Source organism: Mixophyes fleayi, chromosome 6, assembly GCF_038048845.1.
Source record: "Mixophyes fleayi isolate aMixFle1 chromosome 6, aMixFle1.hap1, whole genome shotgun sequence".
Classification (NCBI taxonomy): domain Eukaryota; kingdom Metazoa; phylum Chordata; class Amphibia; order Anura; family Limnodynastidae; genus Mixophyes; species Mixophyes fleayi.
Window position 1 is genome coordinate 127,605,649 of NC_134407.1, and position 22,023 is coordinate 127,627,671.

The 22,023-nt window shown below is 44.1% G+C and overlaps 1 protein-coding gene across 1 annotated transcript; it reads right to left on the bottom strand.

Annotated features, from left to right (window-relative positions):
* Positions 1 to 1,828: 1,828 nt before the first annotated feature.
* Positions 1,829 to 7,281, bottom strand: LOC142095354 (uncharacterized). The gene is made up of 5 exons (XM_075178307.1): positions 7,063 to 7,281; positions 6,774 to 6,857; positions 5,617 to 6,180; positions 4,203 to 4,373; positions 1,829 to 1,905 (listed from the first exon to the last, which is right to left on the bottom strand). The coding sequence occupies exons 1-5, from the start codon at positions 7,223 to 7,225 to the stop codon at positions 1,829 to 1,831; spliced, it is 1,059 nt and encodes a 352-aa protein (XP_075034408.1). The 5' UTR covers positions 7,226 to 7,281.
* Between the last annotated feature and the right edge of the window lie 14,742 nt (positions 7,282 to 22,023).

A 22,023-nucleotide genomic window follows, 5' to 3' on the forward strand; every position in this document is an offset into this window, starting at 1 on the left:
TATAGATTGAATAATCTGACAATGTACAAAAAATACTGACTCTTTAAACACCATATATATTGTTTGGTATCAGCCTTGACTGCGTTTTGATAATGCTTTATGAATTTTTATTTGTCTCATTAATTCACTATAGCAATGTTATGCGTAGTCCAAGATGTTTTGTGTTAAGCGTTATGTAATGCGTAGTCCAAGATGTTAAGCGTTATGCGTTATGTTGTGCGTAGTCCAAGATGTTATGCGTTATGTTATGCGTAGTCCAAGAGCTGTGAGTGAAAAGACTCGATTTTAATTAGCGATTTACAGTAGTCCAGAACAAATTCACAAAGCAGTTGAAACTGAAAGCCAAGAAAAACAAAGAAACAAGTGGAGATGATGGTAATCTTATAAGTCACTTAATATTTTGTGGAGACTCAGTCCAGACTTCCGGTTAGTTGATAGAATAATGCTTACTAGGGCTATAATTAATTAATTAATAATACTTCAGGCCACATAACTCTGTTTCAGCATATATCTTGGCAACTGTTTTATTTCTTTAAGATAATATGGACATTTACATTTCTAAGCAATCCCTTTGTAGAACTCTGAATTCATCCCTCACAGTAGTCCAAATTTAGGTATACACTCCTTAAGTGATTTATTTATTCTTTTTACTTAAGGAAAAATGTCTGCTTTGACATGTGTGTAGGCGATAAACTGCTCTGAATACATACACATTAATGCATTCTTTTATATTTTCTGCAGTTTACCAAAAAGGAACACAATCATATTTATAGTATACATTATTTCTTAGATAGTGTAGTAGACTGATCTAAGATAACAAAATATGTTGTTACAAGGCAAGAGAGAAGAATAATGCCCTAGTAAAAAGTTGTTTGAAAATACAAATTATCTATAAAGGATAGATCTTATTCATCTTAACAGATTCAGTATTTTAGGTATATATTCAGTTATATAACACAGTCTTTGTTATACTGAAATGTCAAACGTGGCCTTTAATATTGCAAATAGATATGAATAGAATTAGGCAATGACAAAAAATATCATATGATTAAAAATGAAATAAAATTAAGACAAAACTTCAGACCTTCATTAGCCAAGTAATATAAAAACATATTCAAAGCAAAAAATGTAGTTAGTACAGATTTGAAAAGTCTGTCTTTGGTGCTTGCAGTCGAAAAACCACCCTTGTACCCTGGTATGGTTGCATCTTATGCCCCCTGTAGACAAAAGCCAGTACTTGCATCCCGAAGGGTGTGACCACAAGGATCCTGCCTCTGCCGCGCATGCAGGTTCAGGAACAGGGATGTAGTCAATCTGTCGAGGCTAAACCTGTTAACAGTTAGACTATTGACACAAAAATGTCGACAATCAGAAATGTCGACATGTCCAGTGTGTCTACGTGGTTAAAATGCCGACATTGTGACTGTTGACAGGTAGTAAAGTCGACAGTCACAATGCAATACAGCCGCCGGACCCGTCAGCACAATACATCTGCGTAATGACTTAATTAAACCCCCTAGGTGTATTTATAATAAGGGGCTTTCCCATGACCTCAGCGATGGGACGTTATAACATGAGGAAAGCCTCATGTTCTGAATAGACCGATCAGCTGTAATTAAGTCATTACGTCGTGGGAGCTCATGTCAAGAGCTAGTTTGCGGTGGTCCCAAGATTTTGTTTTTATTTTGCCAAGCACCGATTTTTAGGATTGTTTGTTTTTTGTGCTGGTGGGTCTGGCGACTGTATTGCTGTTGCTGACACTGCCATTTGAATGTCGACATTGCAATTGTCAACTTTATTTCCTGTCGGCATTCACAATGTCGCCATTTTAACCAGAGAGGTGGACACACTGAACCTGTCGACATTTCTGACTGGTGGCATGGATTGTCAGCTCTTCTGTATCATCTGTGGGACAATGTAAATATGTGGTAGAGGTGTTATCCTAGAGATTATCCTACTCCAAATTATTACAATAAGTGTAAGGGGACTTGTATTGTTAAACCTTTTATGTCTGCTAGCTATCTTTGTTTTCAACTTCCATGTGCAAGAACCCCTTTCCAACATTATAACCCACAAAGACCAGGGATGTAATAGACTGAGCTAGATTGAAGGAACCCCAAACGAGATGTAGGAGCACTGGCCACTAGCACCCACATCACAAACACCTGTAGAAACAGGGCTACAAGCAGTGGTTGAAGTGGCGGTGTATACAGTGGTATGCTAGATCGTCACCTCTCCTACTGCCTTCATTGCAAATCTATCAAAATCCATTCAGTTACATTTTCCATATCGCCACTTCTAAATTTCCACTTTAACCACTAGCTACAAGTATAAAACCAGGTGCATTTAACAGCTCACAACAGCATTTACACTGCAGGCCACAATTCTCAAGCTTCATATATGACCATTAGTCCAGAGTTTACGAGCTGTTCACTTGCACCATAAGCTGGAAAGACATGGAAGAAATGATAATTTCTCCATTCTGCCCTGTGACAGCAATATTAAAAAGAAATGATACAATGTTTGTATTTCACAACTCATATTAAAATGTGGGATTCGGGCATTATGTGACTGATTGAAATATCTGTATGGAGATATGTACTGTACTATAGCTACTGGCAAAATGTGAATGTTGTTTTCTACAATCCTCAGATGATGATCCAACAATTCATTATGGTGTCAGTAAAAATTACAACCAGATGTGGTTTGCAGCAAGGAAAAGACAGATTAATAGATATTTATCCTTTTCTGTTTAAAAAATCTGGCAACTTTAAAAAATAGAATTATTTTTTAAAGTTGCTTGAGTTGAGGAGCTTGATATGAGTTTGTGTATTATTATGTTATTATAACCAACATATCAAAGAGTGACTAGTGTGTAAAAGCACTCTATGCACCTTAACATCTCTCAATCAGATGGAAAAAACACCCATATAACTATTACAAACATTAATATGTATTCCTTAAGCTTAATCAGCAAAAGAAGATCAGATAGCCAGTCAGGTTTATTATTAACTAATAGATTAGACAATTAAATTGAATATTACACTTTATGATCTATTAATAAATCTAGTTTAAAGCTCCAGTTGAATATAGTATTACTATTTTATTGGTATATATATTTGCTCAAGGTGCAAACTAACTGCTTGGAGTTCTGTGAACTTTGGTGCGTTTCCATTCTTTCCTCTGTATCCGACGCATTTTTATTATTTTGCACGGCAATGCGCTGTAAGAGGAGGAGTAACGGTGTAGCTGCCAATTAGGGTGCACGTAGAGGGGCTACTTCTGGGCCCTTTAATGGGGGCAACTTAATTGCCGAGATTCCCTCGCCTCTGGCCACATCCTCCGCGCCCACGGTAGTTCTAACACTTTACTTGTGCTTGTTTGACGTTGCTGTTCAATGATTTTATGTATGTAGACCTGGAGGACCTGCCAAGGAATTTACATGAAGAAGTAATTCCTCACAACTTGCATCTATATTTAGACTTGTACATGTGGCTCCCTGGACAGAAGGATAAGACGTTTTAAAGTACAGTATATTAAAGACACAAGTTAAGCACACCCCTTTCAGTTGCCTTATTCAGGGTGGTAAGTGTCTTTAAATACATTAGTTACCAAATGTAGTTTTGTGAAAACAACTGCGCAAACTTTCGTAGCTGACGATGATTGTCGAATTTTTGGACACATTTATAAGATATATTTATGATTGCATGGATTTTTATATAGGTGCAACTCAAAATACAGATGTGGAAATATTTACTCATATGCACACAGTGTATCTTATTAAGGTTCAACTTTAAATCAGGCTCTAGGGTGGTAAATCCAGTTTACGAATCAAAGAGTGGAGGTAAACTGGACGTAAAGACAGTCGTATTTACTATTATATGGAGTTAATTTAGGTTTAACGCCTGCAGGAAATAATAAGATGCACACAGACTGATCACAATGCAACCACTGGGACATACACAAAAAGGCTCCATGTGGGGGTGTAGCAATTAGCCTTGAAGTCTTGTACCAATTGTCATTGCTGGGATTCTCCTGCCTCCTCTCCTGTTTGGCACATATCTTATCTGTCTTCTTAAATCGACTCCATCGGTCTGGTACTCTTGATTGAAGAGCGTCTATTCTTTTCGCACCCCTGTGCCGTTCTATTCAGATTCACTGTCACCAATGCCTGGAAGCGCTGCGGGGGCAAGTAGACTTACCTATGCTGGAACGGAAGTCTGGTAAGTAGAAACTTTTTCTTTTCTTCGTCTCCTGACTGGTTCCAGCACTGTTGTCCACGAGTCTCCACTTCTTCGCCCTCCTAGAGGGCACCACTTCAGGTGGACACTCTGCTTCATGCTTCCATGTCAAAGAAAATTTACCACCACGTCCTGTTTCCCCCAAGTTTATAGGATCCACCTTAGTCACTGTCAAGTCTAAGGGCTAGATTTACTATCAGGCGTGTTTGTAAAGCCGCCGACTTTCGGCGGGTTTGCCGGCGGTTTAGCCATCGCCGGATTTACTAACGCTAAACCCGCCATCCAAACGGCCAGAAATGATGTTTTCAAACCCGCCTCTGTATAAAGCGCCGTGACGGTTTCAACAATGCTCCACATACAAACAGCCGGATTTACTATTAGGGGGTTTATAAAGGCGCCGGAAAACCGCCATTCAAAAGACCAAAATGAAAGCGCTGCTTGTGAGCGGCGAGATTGTTCAAACAGTGTGCTGTTTGAGGTATTTGGTCAATCTGAACAGAAGGGAAAGGGCCATTTCATGTGCAAAGTTTGTCCCTTTGGGATTGTATATGTTAAAAGGCCAGTGTCTTGTAATGGCAGTGTAATTTGGGTTTCTTTTTCTCTTCTGTTTTCCCACGATGCAATTTTTTTACTAAGTTCAACATTTGTTTAATATTGCAACAAATCCCTTAACAGAGTGTAAAAGCAATTTTAACTGTACTCAATAAAGAATGGGTTTCTGGCTGATGACTCCTCTGCTGCATCCTCACACATCTGCACAGCACAAATTCAGGCACAAACCCACTAGTAGAGGTGTGTTATAGCGTACATTTGTACTTTGGTAAACCAGGTTCAGCTTACTAGAATAATCTGGTGGGGTGGTTATGTATGCACCTGAAAAGGGGTCTGATATTATCCTGGCTGGCTGTTTTATACATAATCTAGCATTACATCAATTTACCCCACCGATTAGTGCAGTACACACTGAAGCAGAAGGGGTCTGTGTCACATCTGGTGATGTGCAGAGCACAGAGGGCGGAAGGCAGATTAGAGTCCGTCTCATTACAAACTACTACACAATAGGAAAAACATTTATTTCTCTAAAATGTGTTTGATGTGAGTGCAATGTTTGTGACAGTCAGAGGGCAATGTGTAAATGATTTGAGTGCCTAGTTTTTTAAAACATCACTATACTCTTGTTTAATTAGCAGAAAATAAACACTGACACCATAGAAATTTAACTGCATTTATTGCAGTACAACACAATAAATAATAAAGGATAATGCTTATACAAAGTAAAAAAAGCATGAGGCAATAGTCATGTGTTAGCGCTAGCGACGCCTTTTTGCTTGCATATCGCTATGTTTTGCCCCACTCTGTCCTCTCCCTGGCCCACCCCTGGTGCGAGCACCTCTCCTTGGAGGAGTGCTCTGTGCCGATCTGCTTGGCGTACTAGCGGTACTTGTGGTGGCCGAGGAAAAGGGTGCAGGCAAGCGGGCAATGAGTTCTTGCTGCAGTTGGCCTGCCAGCCGGGTCAGGTTCGCATTCCCCTCGCGAACGGAGGAATTTAATGCCTCCACAGCCCCAGTCATTTGGGCCATCTGCAGATTGGATTGCTCCCAGGCATTAGCCAGACGATTGATTGCAGCAGGAATTTGGCTATTTGTGCGGTGTATCCACCTCAACTGGGCCGCAATTTGGGAAATGTTGTGAGTTTGGCTCTCCATGAAGACTGATTGCTGCTGCTGGAAAGCACCAATAGACTGCGCCATTTCACGGGCTGGGTCCATACTCTGAGGTGCCGGCTGCTGGTGTGCTGGGGCTTCAGCAGGGCCAGGTGCAACATCCTGGAAACCAGACACAGGGGCATCCACTGTTTCCAGGGTGATTATGGTTTGCTCATCTGGCTCAGGGGACATTTGGAGGGACTCCACCTGAGGTGCCTGGTATGAAGAGGGCCCTGTGTATGAAAATGACGGTAAGTATATAGGATATAATATGTTTGTATATTGCATTCTGAACACTTGATAGGAAAGAATAATCTTTACAAACTACAGATTGTTTCACAATTTTTGCATTAATGATTTATTGTCCTATGCTACCTGCTTAAGGATGCACATATTATCCTTTTAATACCCAGTATCATATGAACTATGTATGGTTGAGGGGGCTAAAAAAGCATAGTATTTGTAACCTACAAATATTGTGATTTATTACGCAATATCTGGCTAGACCGTGCCTTGGGGTACACAAATCCTATTTCAGTCCTCCCTCTGTGTAGTACATGCTGGGTATTTTGACTTAACTGCGTGTGTAAAAAAGTGAAGACGTTGCCTATAGCAACCAATCAGATTTGAGCTCTCTTTTTGTAGAATGCAATAAATAAAGTAAAGGTATATTCAGATTGGTTGCTCTAGCCAACATCTCAGTTTAGTAAATGTAGCCCTAAGGTCGCATAGCACACCATATTTTAATAAAAAAAATTTTGCCAGCAACATTTCCACAGAAAAACAATTAACTCCATTATTTAGCACAAAAACATAAATCACACACCTGCTTGCTCTTCTGTGGCCGAATCTCTGACTGAAGGTGGAGGTGTAGCTGTAGGAATGGGACTCAACTGTGGTCCAGGTGAATCTGGATGTATTAGAAAAAGCATACAATGTATTTGCAGCAAAAAGCCTTTTACAAATAATAAATCTTTGGAAGACATGTGTTTGCACATTAAAAAACAGTTATAAACAAAATTATTGCCCTTTACATACTGATTGAGTAAAAAAGACACTTTTACAATAAAAAAACATTTTCAATATTGTTAGCTTAAAAAGGACAAATCACTCACCAACTCCTTGGGCAAACGAGGGCGAATCTGTGTCTTGCACATTAATTCCCTCCACTATTTCACGGGGCATTATCTGCCGCAGCTCCTCCTCATAGCTGGTATATTCAACGCGAAGAGGGGGGCCACCACCCGTGCGTCTTGTGGACCTCCTTTCCTGGGCCATTTTTTCCTTCAACCTCCTCTTAATGTCCGAAAATCTCTTGCGGCAGTGCGCCACTGTCCTCTTTAGTGGGCCCACCGCGTTAACAGCGTCGCACACTCTCCCCCACAATTGGTGGCGCCGCCTTAGCGGAGTCCGGGCTGCCAGGTTCCCCAAGATCACCTCGTAGCAGGGAATGATATTGTGCACCAACACACAATTCTCATCATGTGAGAAGCGCACATTCCTCCCTGTCTTGGTCTTCCTGCTCTGTCCTGTCTCCTCAACCTCTCCCTCTCCCTCCTCTGACCCCTCAACCTCCATCTCCCTCTCCTCAGCCTCTGCTCCCCTCCTATCTCTGGACATTTTTACCCAGAAGACAGAAAAACACAAAACACTGAAGGACTTACAAACACAAAGAACAAACTACACTACCTACAGACACACTCTCCACACAGTCACACACAAGTAACACAGACAGAGGACAAGTCAAATACAAAAAATACAAGACAGAAAATAAATGAGAAAATAAATGTACAAAACAGGAAAAAACCACAGGACTACTCACACTTCAATCAGATATCGCTCCACCAATCCACCAAACACCAACTCTCAGCAAACCACTATCCTCCAAACTCCTCTCACAAAACTCCTCTAAACCCTATCAGAGAAAAAAGTGTCAGGCCAGTGGTTTATATAGGGCTTGTGATGTCAAATCTCCTGAGTTTGAAAATAGCCAATAGTAACAGGCCAGGAGACAGGTGTAATTTTCAAAAAAAACGCCTTTACACAAAAGCGCCGTCATTTAAAGCAAAAGCGCCATGTTCTATTCAAAGCCGCCGGCGGCTTTGAGCATTACATCCCGCCGTTACATCGCCGGCGGCTTCAAATTGAAGCTGAAATGCGCCCATTAGTAAATCCGGCTGTTTGCAATGCAAACACGCCGGAAAACCGCCGCGATGCATGGCGGTTTGAAGCCGCCATGCATCACGCCTGATAGTAAATCTAGCCCTAAATGTTAGTACTCCTTATTAATTCACCTTTTTGATATCCCTTATTACTATTCCTGGACATTCGTCGTCCCCCCCCCCCGACGTTTTCCCAAACTCTGTGACCTCTACTGCTTGGCCACCTATGCTTTTAACCACACATTACAGGGGTAGAACATAATGAAGGTAAGTTGTATTTAATATGGCAGTTATTTGCCTCCATATTATATAAAAATACAACTATTTATTTATAACTGGAGATAAAAGTGGTGATGTTTTATAAATTATGGAGGCAATTTACTACAATTTAAAGACAATTTACCTCCATGTTTTGCTTCTTGACCTTTATGGAATACATTTCATAATGTAACGCTTAGTCACATATTACTTTGTCTGCTGTTATACTCATCTTTCTATTCTGGGTCAAATCAGAAAACATCCAAGCAAACATGTTATGCAATAAAACACTAACTTTGTTGGCAGAGGAAACTGTTATTCTAGTTTTTCCCTCCTCTGATGAAATGCGGTTTAATAAGATAAGTCTCTTTCATGCCAGGTTTCAGCTTGTTGGCTTTAAAAAGTGGAAATTATTAGTAGCTTTTTGACATGCATTTGCTATGACAAATCTATGTTCCGTAGGTGTTTAATAGAACTCAGTTCAGTTTGTAAATTTTGGGATAAGTTGAAAGTCTGAAAAAATATACCAAAGCATCTGTAAAGAGCGTTTCCCCCCCAGAGGCTGCAATTGAAGGCAGCCAGCTTATATTCTGTATCTGAACATTGGCAATTGTGTGTAAATGTTACAACCATTAAATCTATTGTCTGATCAGGGTTGTTCATACTTCCCATTAGGCAGGGCTAGTACAGCACCATCCAAGTGTGGCAGAGATGAAGTACTTGCCTCTGTGTTTCCCTCTCTCTGCCTCCTGTAGCTCTGTATGCTGGCTGCTCACTGCAGGAGTCATTGCTGTTACTGTTGGCACAAGAGGCGTAGGCATAGGAGGGCACAGAAAAGGAAGAACTTTTCAATGTACAAGTACAGCATCAGCCATCAGAAGGGAGCTGAATGCCCATTCACCTGACCTGTGCTTGCTATTCATTGATAGGTCCTGTACTGCTCCTTACCGCCCCAGCACTCAATTCGCCCAGGACACACCACTTGATCCCTAAAGAAGATACCCTTGTCCCCTAATCACGCACACCCATACTTAAAAGGAGCAGAAAGGCTAAAAGACGGCCCTTTAACCATCCGAAGTCTTCCCCACAACCATTTAATAATCAGCCCCACCGACATGTTGTCTTAACCCATTCAAAGTTATATTTACACAGACACATCTCTAATGCCAATCATTGCCTCTATCCCCCGCCTCCAAGCCATTCCCCCTCCCCTCCCGGAATCCCATTGGATACAACACACAGAAAACCGGATAAAAAGCACAGAATACTCACAGACCAGTCATTACCCTGACGAAGTCCACGGATGAAACGCGTTGGGTACACAGCCTACTAAGACCCAAAGGAACAGCAAGCTCCCACACCAAGCACAACACCTGGACACCAACCGCACCACCCGAAAAAACTTTTACATCCCAAACAGAGAAAGAAGCACACAGAAAGAACTGCTCTGCGGTGGAACGCACAGGCGCTGTGTGTTCCATCACAATACCGGAAGTTCGGCATTTGGAACGCATCTGCGTTCCAAATGCCGGTATAGGAAGCCGCTCTGCCACAGCTACACTTACCGCTCGGCAGACGCTATGAACACAACCCGGGAAGCAGCCTATACTCACCAACCAGCACTAAGGCTGTGTCACTCACCGGAGTGTGAGTGCCTCCACTCTGGTACGTGGTTCTCCATCTTTCCCGCTCACACGTGTGTGGAACCGCGGCCGTCCGCCATCCTGTCGCACTGGGCATGCGCAGGTCCCTTTAACAACTACACCTGACCACTAATGTGATTGATGGATCAATCACCCCTCCCTACTTAAGGCACCTGCAGCTTTAGGTAGTGGCCTGATCTTGAAGTCTCACTCCCTGTGAACTTCTATAGGTGTGTGCAGTTTCCAAACTGCTTCCAGCTCTACTCCTGTGTGCAGTTTCCAAACTGCTTCCAGCTCTACTCCTGTGTGCAGTTTCCAAACTGCTTCCAGCTCTACTCCTGTGTGCAGTTTCCAAACTGCTTCCAGCTCTACTCCTGTGTGCAGTTTCCAAACTGCTTCCAGCTCTACTCCTGTGTGCAGTTTCCAAACTGCTTCCAATTATACTCCTGTGTGCAGTTTCCAAACTGCTTCCAGCTCTACTCGTGTGTACAGTTTCCAAACTGCTTCCAGCTCTACTCGTGCTTCAGCTTCCACGCTGCTCCCTGCTCAACTCAGCGGCGGTTCCCATACCGCTACAACGCTTCACTTCTCAGCTGATTCCGGATCTACACAACTGGGTATGCTCTTCTGACTATTGAATATTGCCTATTGCTCGCATACCAGTTGTTTCCATTGTTGTTTGCTGCACAGGGTACAAGTACCCATATAGACTGTGTTACTGCATTGCTTCATTTAGGACAAGCTTTCACTCAAGCTACGATATCTCCTCACGCTACTACTTAGCGTTATTGTGCATATCTGCTGTGACCAGCTTCTCCTCCCGGCAAGGCATCTACTCCATACAGACTATTCATTGTGCCTTCCATCTCTGCCTCACAAGACATTGCTCTACTCGCGCTGTTTCCATACAGCCACAGTTTGCCTTTCAACTTCACTCTCCTGCACCTGGACAAGTCCTCATTCCTTCTCACAGCAGTGGTACAACTTGCTGCACGCAGACCACTGACTTCCCTGTTACCTACCCGCACCTGGACAAGTCCTCCTATCACAGCGGTGGTACAACTTGCTATACGCAGACCACTGACTCTCCTATTACCTACCTACACCTGGACCAGACTCCTCACCATAGCGGTGGTACAACTTGCTGAACGCAGACCACCGACTACCCTGCTTCCTACCTGCACCAGTACTATTCTTCCCATCACTGCAGTGGTACAACTTGCTGTACGCAGACCACTGACTCCTCCTCTACCTACCATCACCTATCCACGATCACTCCTCGTGTCTACATTATCTTCAGCCTCCAGTTTACTGCTCCAAGTCGCTGACTTTCCTCTAACCATAGCTGCAAGTCGCTGACTTCCTCAGACTATCTCTACTCTCCTGCTGTTGTGTCGCTCCAATCATTCACCTGCCTGCTTTGAGGTGCGTGCCATAACCCCGCCTCTCTAGCAGAGTTCCATCTGGTGAAACTCGGGTAAGCAACTCCTAGTGCCCGTGACAGTAAGATCAGGCCATGACAGACCCAGGATTGGAACCAACAGCTAAGGAGATGCTGCAGCATCTGATCACTCGGGTAGAGCAACAGGATGTTCGGCAGCAACATCTGTTCCAGTGTTTCCAGACTCTGGCCACCCGAGGAGTTCCTCTACAAACTGTTTCAGCGACTGTTGAACCTCAAGCGCTTTCTCCTTCCCCAGTGCCATCCCAGGTGTCTACTGCTTCCACGCTACACCTGCCTACTCCCTCAAAATATGATGGAGATCCCAAGACGTGTAGAGGTTTTTTGAATCAGTGCTCTCTCCATTTCGAACTTCAACCTCACCATTTTGCCACTCACCGTGCCAAGATTGCCTACCTCATTTCTCTGTTTTCCGGACAGGCTCTTGCATGGGCCTCCCCTCTGTGGGAGAGAAATGACCCCCTATTGGAGGATAGTGCACTCTTCATTTCCACGTTCCGCAAAATTTTCGATGAACCTGGCCGCGTTGTCTCTGCGGCTTCCAGCATTCTCCGACTACGCCAAGGATCACACACTGTGGCCCAGTACGTCATTCAGTTTTGGATACTCGCCTCTGAACTACAGTGGAACACCGAGGCCCTGATAGCTGCCTTCTGGCAGGGTCTGACGGATAAGATCAAAGACGCACTGACCACACAAGAGTTACCCTCCTCCTTGGACGATCTAATTTCCCTATGTCATAGGGTAGACATGAGATTCCGTGAGAGGGAGTCTGAAAGAACAAGCACCTCTAAGGGGTTCACTCGCCCATCACCTCAAGTTCGTCACCTTCCCTCTCCAGTGGAACCCATGGAGGTAGGACGTTCTAAGTTAACATCTAGAGAGAGGGATCGACGAATACAAAATAGACTCTGCATCTATTGTGCTGACCCTACTCACAGCCTGAACTCATGTCCTAAGAAGTCGGGAAATGCCAGGCCGTAAATAGTTCTGGAGAGGTAAGGTTAGGGTCCCTGGACTCCTCTCCATCTTCTATGGATTCCAAAGTGTGTGCATTTGATGTTACCATCTTCTCAGCCACCAAATCTTTTATCTCTCAAGCACTTCTGGATTCCGGTGCTGCCGGCAACTTTATCTCCAGTGCTCTTGTTAACCAGTGGTCCCTACCAGTGGCCCCGTTAAAAACCGCCATAGCGGTCACCGCTATAGACGGCTCTCGCATCATTAATGGACTTATGACCCACTGTACGACTCTTTTGACCCTTCAAATTGGAGCCTTACACCGAGAGAAAATCTCTTTGCTGGTCCTTCCTGCTACTACTAGTCCCATCGTTCTTGGCCTTCCATGGCTTCAGCTTCATTCACCACAAGTTGATTGGACTACTCCCCAAGTCACATCCTGGGGCCCGGATTGTCATCATAGATGCCTAACCCGAGTGGTACCACTCAAAATCAACAGATCATCTATAACACCTGGTCCTCCGGGCCTTCCTCCACAGTATGCCCCGTTCGCTGACGTGTTCGATAAGGCGCAAGCTGAACACCTGCCACGTCATCGGGCATGGGATTGTCCCATAGATTTACTACCTGGCAAAAACCCTCCTAGGGGCCTTGTATACCCTCTCTCACTACCAGAGACACAGGCTATGTCAGAGTATATCAAGGACAACCTTCATCGCGGATTCATTCGACCTTCCAGCTCTCCCGCTGGAGCGTGCTTCTTTTTCGTGAAAAAGAAAGATGGGACCTTAAGACCCTGCATTGATTATCGGGGGCTCAATACCATAACCGTAAAAAATCGGTATCCGATTCCTCTTATCACCGAACTCTTTGATCGTATAAAAGGTGCTCGGATTTTTACCAAACTTGATCTCCGTGGCGCTTACAACCTAATCCGGATCAAGTCAGGCGATGAATGGAAGACAGCAGTCAACACCAGGGATGGGCATTATGAATACCTAGTTATGCCCTTTGGACTGTGTAATGCCCCAGCTGTCTTCCAAGGATTCGTGAACGAGATCTTCCGGGACCTATTATACGTGTGCGTTGTAGTCTATCTGGACGACATTTTAATCTTCTCTCAAGATCTTGTCTCCCACCATCAACATGTGGCAGAAGTTCTCTCCAGACTGCGGAAGAACCTCCTATTCTGCAAATTAGAAAAATGCTCCTTCGAATTATCCCAAATTCCATTTTTGGGATACATCGTGTCCGGAGTAGGTCTGGAGATGGACCCAGACAAAGTTAATGCCGTTCTACTTTGGCCCCAGCCAACTACCCTCAGGGCTATACAACGCTTCCTGGGGTTTGCGAATTATTACAGATGTTTTATCCTGAACTTCTCATCTATTGCTTCTCCTATTGTGGCCCTGACCAAGAAGGGGGCCAATACTAAACACTGGTCCTCCGAGGCCCTTCACACTTTCCAAAGCCTTAAAGAAGCATTTTCAACCGCCCCTGTTCTTCGGCAGCCTGACATAAACCTTCCCTTCTTTCTCGAGGTGGACGCCTCCAATGTCGGACTAGGAGCTATTCTCTCCCAAAGATCTGAGCAACAGAAATTCCATCCTTGTGCCTTCTACTCCCGGGGTCTTCTACCCGCGGAAAAGAACTACACCATCGGTGACAAAGAACTGTTGGCAATAAAAGTCACATTGGAGGAGTGGAGATATCTACTGGAGGGGGCTCATTATCCGGTAACCATCTTCACCGACCACAAAAATCTCCTCTATTTACAAACAGCCCAATGTCTAAACCCTCGACAGGCGAGGTGGTCACTTTTCTATTCTCGCTTCGAACTCATTATAACGTTCAAACCTGCTGCAAAGAACAGGAAAGCAGATGCTTTATCCTGGGCATTTGCTCCTCCTTCTGACATCTTGGATTCTTCCGATCATCCTATACTGGATCCCAAATGTGTGACTTTGGCCACTTCGTCCACCAATGTGCTACCGTTTGGGAGAACTCTTGTTCCGCCATCTCTACGCAAGAGAATATTGTCATGGTACCATTCTTCACGCTTCTCTGGACATTCTGGTGAACGAAAGACTTTTGAGATCCTTTCCCGGAGTTATTGGTGGCCTTCTATCAGAAAGGATGTCAGAGAATTTGTGGCCGCTTGTGAGATCTGCTCTCAATTTAAGTCTTCTTGCAGAACACCAGCGGGATTGCTCCAACCACTACCTATCCCTACCAAACCTTGGACCCACATAAGTATGGACTTTGTCACCGAACTTCTTCTTAGCAAGAGATGTAATACCATCTGGGTAGTGGTGGATAGATTCTCCAAGATGGTTCACTTCGTCCCTCTCACCGGATTACCATCTTCTTCTACCTTGGCTGACCATTTTATTAAAGAGATTTTTCGAATTCCCGGCTGTCCGTCCGAGATTGTGTCCGATAGAGGAGTGCAGTTTGTCTCCAGATTCTGGCGAGCCCTTTGTAAGAACTTGGGTATCCGACTGTCTCTATCATCGTCTTACCATCCCCAATCAAACGGCCAGACCGAAATGGTCAATCAAGATCTCGCGATCTTCATAAGAATCTTTTCCTCAGCCAATCAAGATAATTGGGTAGATTTACTCCCGTGGGCTGAGTTTGCCCACAATAACATGTACCATGAGTCTTCAACAAAAACTCCTTTTTTCGTGGTTTACGGTCACCATCCGTCTCTCCCAGAGTTTCCTGCCCTCCCTCCCACCCAAGTCCCTGCGGTGGAGAGACTTTGTCAAAACTTTAAAACCATCTGGACTCAGGTGAGATCATCCCTGAGGAAAGCATCAGCCAGATACAAATTCTTCGCAGATAAAAAGAGGCGAGCCATTCCACCACTCAAGCTTGGAGACCGTGTATGGCTTTCTACAAAAAACATACGCTTAAAGGTTCCGTCCATGAAGTTTGCGCCACGCTTCATCGGACCATACAAGATCACTCAAGTCATAAATCCAATATGCTTCAAGCTACTATTACCAAAGAACCTCCGGATCTCCAATGCCTTTCATGTCTCTCTGCTCAAACCTCTTGTTATCAATCGTTTTTCTGCTCCTCCTTCTGTACCTAAACCAGTACAGATTCATCAAGAAGAGGAGTTCGAGATCTCTCAGATCCTGGATGCTAAAATTTTGCGAGGAACTCTCCGATTCCTCATTCATTGGAAGGGCTTCGGTCCAGAAGAACGCTCCTGGATTCGCGCTGAGGACCTCAACGCTCCAGCCCTGCTTAAAAAATTCTACCAAAAATTTCCGGCCAAACCCGGTTCCAAGTGTTCTGTGCCCACCTTTAAAAGGGGGGGGACTGTCACTCACCGGAGTGTGAGTGCCTCCACTCTGATACGTGGTTCTCCATCTTTCCCGCTCACACCTGTGTGGAACCGCGGCCGTCCGCCATCCTGTCACACTGGGCATGCGCAGGTCCCTTTAACAACTACACCTGACCACTAATATGATTGATGGATCAATCACCCCTCCCTACTTAAGGCACCTGCAGCCTTAGGTAGTGGCCTGATCTTGAAGTCTCACTCCCTGTGAACTTCTATAGGTGTGTGCAGTTTCCAAACTGCTTCCAGCTCTACTCCTGTGTGCAGTTTCCAAACTGCTTCCAGCTCTACTCCTGTGTGCAGTTTCCAAACTGCTTCCAGCTCTACTCCTGTGTGCAGTTTCCAAACTGCTTCCAGCTCTACTCCTGTGTGCAGTTTCCAAACTGCTTCCAGCTCTACTCCTGTGTGCAGTTTCCAAACTGCTTCCAATTATACTCGTGTGTACAGTTTCCAAACTGCTTCCAGCTCTACTCGTGCTTCAGCTTCCACGCTGCTCCCTGCTCAACTCAGCGGCGGTTCCCATACCGCTACAACGCTTCACTTCTCAGCTGATTCCAGATCTACACAACTGGGTATGCTCTACTGCCTATTGACTATTGCCTATTGCTCGCATACCAGTTGTATCCATTGTTGTTTGCTGCACAGGGTACAAGTACCCATATAGACTGTGTTACTGCATTGCTTCATTTAGGACAAGCTTTCACTCAAGCTACGATATCTCCTCACGCTACTACTTAGCGTTATTGTGCATATCTGCTGTGACCAGCTTCTCCTCCCGGCAAGGCATCTACTCCATACAGACTATTCATTGTGCCTTCCATCTCTGCCTCACAAGACATTGCTCTACTCGCGCTGTTTCCATACAGCCACAGTTTGCCTTTCAACTTCACTCTCCTGCACCTGGACAAGTCCTCATTCCTTCTCACAGCAGTGGTACAACTTGCTGCACGCAGACCACTGACTTCCCTGTTACCTACCCGCACCTGGACAAGTCCTCCTATCACAGCGGTGGTACAACTTGCTATACGCAGACCACTGACTCTCCTTTTACCTACCTACACCTGGACCAGACTCCTCACCATAGCGGTGGTACAACTTGCTGTACGCAGACCACTGACTCCTCCTCTACCTACTATCACCTATCCATGTCCACTTCTCGTGTCTACATTATCTTCAGCCTCCAGTTTACTGCTCCAAGTCGCTGACTTTCCTCTAACCATAGCTGCAAGTCGCTGACTTCCTCAGACTATCTCTACTCTCCTGCTGTTGTGTCGCTCCAATCATTCACCTGCCTGCTTTGAGGTGCGTGCCATAACCCCGCCTCTCTAGCAGAGTTCCATCTGGTAAAACTCAGGTAAGCAACTCCTAGTGCCCGTGACAGGCTGCCCACAACCCCCGCCAGGAAGGACACCCTTATCATTAAACTGCTCTTATAAGAGCAACCTAAGCAATTAAGCATTTGCGCATCTTCAACATACACTACACAGCACAATCTCTACATAATCCTCGCAAAAACATACACATTTAAACGCACATACGACACATAGCCATCATACCAATTTCTGCTCAAAAGACAAACACCATCCCACTCATCACCTCCACCACTCACCAACTTTGAGACAAAGAGCAAAACATAGAGAGCTGTAAACAGGCAGCCATTATTACCTCTGCCTTTACTGCGAGCTATAATAACTGAGGGAATATAGGGCTATAAACACCCCTGCCCGCCACAACTGTCAGAGCTATAAACTACTCACCGCATTATTAACGGTACCATCACCACAACAATATACACTGCATTAGAGCTTTAAACAAGGCAAAAGAGCTATAGACGTAAAAACGGCAAAACAAGCTATTATCAACTGCTAAAATCATAAGCATCAAAGTATATTGTCTGTACCGTTATACTGTGTTCTCCTACCCCTCGCTCTTCCACCCTTCCACACCCCTCTCTATCTCCACCCCAGTTTGCGCCACGGCAGAAGGAACGAAATATTCATTGATAGCGTTTCCAAAAAGCTGTAGTACTCATTTACTACTATTAAACACAGAATATGTAGACACACAGCACATTTTATTTTGGGCGCAAATGCAGCTATTTTTCCATTTACATTTTTCTATTTTTCACATAAATGGGTGCACTCCCACATCATGGTTTGGGAAGCAGATGTCCTGGTCAATCATTTCTAGAGATGAGGGCACTCGGATTTCTGAAATCCGAGCCCACCCGAACGTTGCCGATCCGAGCCGGATCCGAGACAGATCCGGGTATTCCCGCCAATTGCAAAACTGAAACCGAGGCTCTGAGTCATAATCCCGCTGTCGGATCTCGCGATACTCGGATCCTATAAATTCCCCGCTAGTCGCCGCCATCTTCACTCGGGCATTGATCAGGGTAGAGGGAGGGTGTGTTAGGTGGTCCTCTGTCCTGCTATATCTCATGCTGTTCAGTTCTGTGCTGTGCTGTGCTGTGCTGTGCTATGCTGTGCTCTGTGTTCTGCTCAGTCCAGTGGTGCTGTGTCCTGTGCTCTGTCCTTCTGAGTTCAGTGGTGCTGCTGGGTCCTGTGCTGTGTCCTGTTCAGTCCAGTGGTGCTGTGTCCTGTGCTCTGTCCTTCTGAGTTCAGTGGTGCTGCTGGGTCCTGTGCTGTGTCCTGTTCAGTCCAGTGGTGCTGTGTCCTGTGCTCTGTCCTTCTGAGTTCAGTGGTGCTGCTGGGTCCTGTGCTGTGTCCTGTTCAGTTCAGTGGTGCTGTGTCCTGTGCTCTGTCCTTCTAAGGGCATTGTTATTTCCCCCTTATTCCAAATTAAAAAAAAATTCAAAAAAAGTTTTAAAAAAAATTACAAAAAAAGTAATTATAAAATAAATAAATAAATAAAAAAATATCCCAAAACAATGAGTGTGTGTGGCTTCGGGGTACACTCTCTTGTGCTACATATAATGCAGAACAAAAATTTGGAGGATAAAGTAGGGAAAGATCAAGACCCACTTCCTCCTAATGCTGAAGCTGCTGCCACTAGTCATGACATAGACGATGAAATGCCATCAACGTCGTCTGGCAAGCCTGATGCCCAATCTCCTAGTACAGGGCATGTAAAATCCAAAAAGCCCAAGTTCAGTAAAAGTAGCAAAAAGAGAAACTTAAAATCATCTGAGGAGAAACGTAAAGTTGGCAATATGCCATTTACGACACGTAGTGGCAAGGAACGAATTAGGCCCTGGCCCCTGTTCATGACTAGTGGTTCAGTTTCACCCAAGGAACTAAGCCCTCCTCCCCCCCCTACAAAAAATTTAAGAGAGTTATGCTGTCAGCAACAACACAGCAAACAACTCTGCCTTCTAAAGAGAAATTATCACAAATCCCCAAGGCGAGTCCAAGGGTGTTGGTGGTTGCGAAGCCTGACCTTCCCATCACTGTACGGGAAGAAGTGGCTCCTTCCACCATTTTCAGCACGCCCTCTGCATATGCTGGAAGGATCACCCACAGTCCAGTTACAAATTTGGCTAATGAAGGTGTGAATGTTGTACACCGGGAGGAGGATATTGATGTAGCTGGCGCTGAGGAGGATGTTGATGATTATGATGCAGACAGATACCAAATTGCCTTTCTCAATTTCTATTTATATTCTAGATTATATAACGGCTGAATAGTTTTCTATTTTACTCCTAGTGGAGAGGGGATCTGATGCAGACAGATACCAAACTGCATTTGTCCATTTTTTTGTATATTTGAATTTCTAGTTCTACAGCCTATGCAGGCTGCTTTTTTTATATTCAACTACAAGTGTAGCGCGGGGGGCATAGATAGCCACCAAAGTAACGTGGTCCATTTAATTTCACTTTCTAGCTCCACAGTCTGTGCAGCCTGCATTTTTTATCTTCAAAGTATTTACAAGCCTTGCAATCTAAATTAACAAGAGGTAGTGACGTGCTAGAACTCCACTCTCTATATGCTGCAGAGGATGGAGGAGCATCAAAAGGCCATTCAAGCCTACACAGCCACCTAAGACATAGGAAAAGGAGTGGGGATGCGCCTGAGTCAAGCGCACTGGAGAATGATTTCCGTGTTGCGCAAGGTTCTGCAGCCATTTGAACTTGCCACACGAGAAGTCAGTTCCGACACTGCCAGCTTGAGTCAGGTGATTCCCCTGATCGGGCTTTTGCAGAAGCAGCTGGAGAAAGTCAGGGAGGAGCTGGTACACCATTGCGATTCCACCAAGCATGTAGCTCTTGTGGATGAAGCCCTTCGTACGCTTCGCCAGGATCCGAGGGTGGTCAGTCTTTTAAAGTCAGAGGAATACATTCTGGCCACCGTTCTCGATCCTCGGTTTAAAGCGTATGTTGTGTTTCTGTTTCCGGCGGACACAAGTCTACAGCGGTGCAAAGACCTGCTGGTCAGGAGATTGTCCTCTGAAGAGGACCGTGACATGCCACCAGCTCCACCTTCATTTTCATCACTGTTTGTGCAGTTCCAAAAAAGAGGAACTGCCATTTCTATTGCTACCTTCTTTCTTTCTGTATTACCTGTGTCCTGTGGTCTGTTCTGCTAAGGGCATTGTTATTTCCAAGTTATCCAAAAGTTCTAAAAAAACAAATTTAAATTTATAAAAAAAATTATAAAAAATTAATTTTAAAAAAAATAAAAAAAAATAATAATTTTTTTTCCAAAAATATTTTGAAAAAAATATTACAAAATGTAAAAAAATCTAGCTTGTACTGCTATTTAAAAGTCTAACTACGATCATTCACTGTTGCTGTACCCAAAAATAATAGGTACTGCTTTTAAAGTACAGTCCAGTGGTACTCTCCTGTGCCGCAGATAATTTGTAAAAGCTTTGCCGAGTGTGTGTAGTTATGTATCACAGGTTTTAAGAAGAGGCACAACACTGACAACCTGTTAGAGAAACTGAGGGAAATAATCTCTCTGTGGCTCACCCCACTTAGACTCTCCTGGGGATTCGAATAACTGCCATTTCTAGTACTACCTTCTTTCTTTCTCTATTTAAAAAAAAACAAAAACTGTCATTTCTATTACTACGTTGTTTGTGCAGTCACAAAAAAGAGGAACTGCGCCCTTAACTGCTATGTTGGTTTTAGACGCCCATCCGGTGTCCGCCATCTGTGCACTGGAATTCAGATCAGTTGAGGGTTTTATTATTATATTGTGGGGACCACTCCACTACGCAGTCCAGATACTTGTTTGGTGGAATTCAGAACAATTGAGGTTTTTTTTATTATATTGTGGCCCTAGTATCAAATTGGGTACCGGGGCCACTCCACTAGGCAGTCCAGATACTTGTTTGGTGGAATTCAGAACAATTGTTTTTTTTTTATTATATTGTGGGGACCACTCCACTACGCAGTCCAGATACTTTTTTGGTGGAATTCAGACCAGTTGAGGTTTTTTTTTATTATATTGTGGGGACCACTCCACTACGCAGTCCAGATACTTGTTTGGTGGAATTCAGAACAATTGAGGTTTTTTTTATTATATTGTGGCCCCGGTATCAAATTGGGTACCGGGGCCACTTCACTACGCAGTCCAGATACTTGTTTGGTGGAATTCAGAACAATTGTTTTTTTTTTATTATATTGTGGGGACCACTCCACTATGCAGTCCAGATACTTTTTTGGTGGAATTCAGACCAGTTGAGGTTTTTTTTATTATATTGTGGGGACCACTCCACTACGCAGTCCAGATACTTTTTTGGTGGAATTCAGACCAGTTGAGGGATTTTTTATTATATTGTGGGGACCACTCCACTACGCAGTCCAGATACTTTTTTGGTGGAATTCAGACCAGTTGAGGGATTTTTTATTATATTGTGGGGACCACTCCACTACGCAGTCCAGATACTTTTTTGGTGGAATTCAGACCAGTTGAGAGATTTTTTATTATATTGTGGGGACCACTCCACTACGCAGTCCAGATACTTTTTTGGTGGAATTCAGACCAGTTGAGTGTTTTTTTTATATTGTGGGGACCACTCCACTACGCAGTCCAGATACTTTTTTGGTGGAATTGAGACCAGTTGAGGGTAATATATTGTGGCCACGGTACCAAATTGGGTACCACTCCACTATGCAGTCCAGAAAGCTACTTCGGTGAAACGTTTTGGACTAAAAACAATATTGTGAGGTGTGAGGGTGTTCAGAATAGACTGGAAATTAGTGGAAATGATTGTTATTGAATGTTATCGAGGTTAATAATAGCGTAGGAGTGAAAATAAGCCCAAAAACT

Coding starts and splice junctions, on each gene's coding strand:
- LOC142095354 (XM_075178307.1), bottom strand. CDS start 7,225: ATGGCCCAGGAAAGGAGGTCCACAAGACGCACGGGTGGTGGCCCCCCT. Junction 6,858..7,062: donor CTCGTTTGCCCAAGGAGTTG/GTGAGTGATTTG, acceptor TAATACATCCAG/ATTCACCTGGACCACAGTTG. Junction 4,374..5,616: donor GAGAGGTGCTCGCACCAGGG/GTGGGCCAGGGA, acceptor TGGGGGAAACAG/GACGTGGTGGTAAATTTTCT.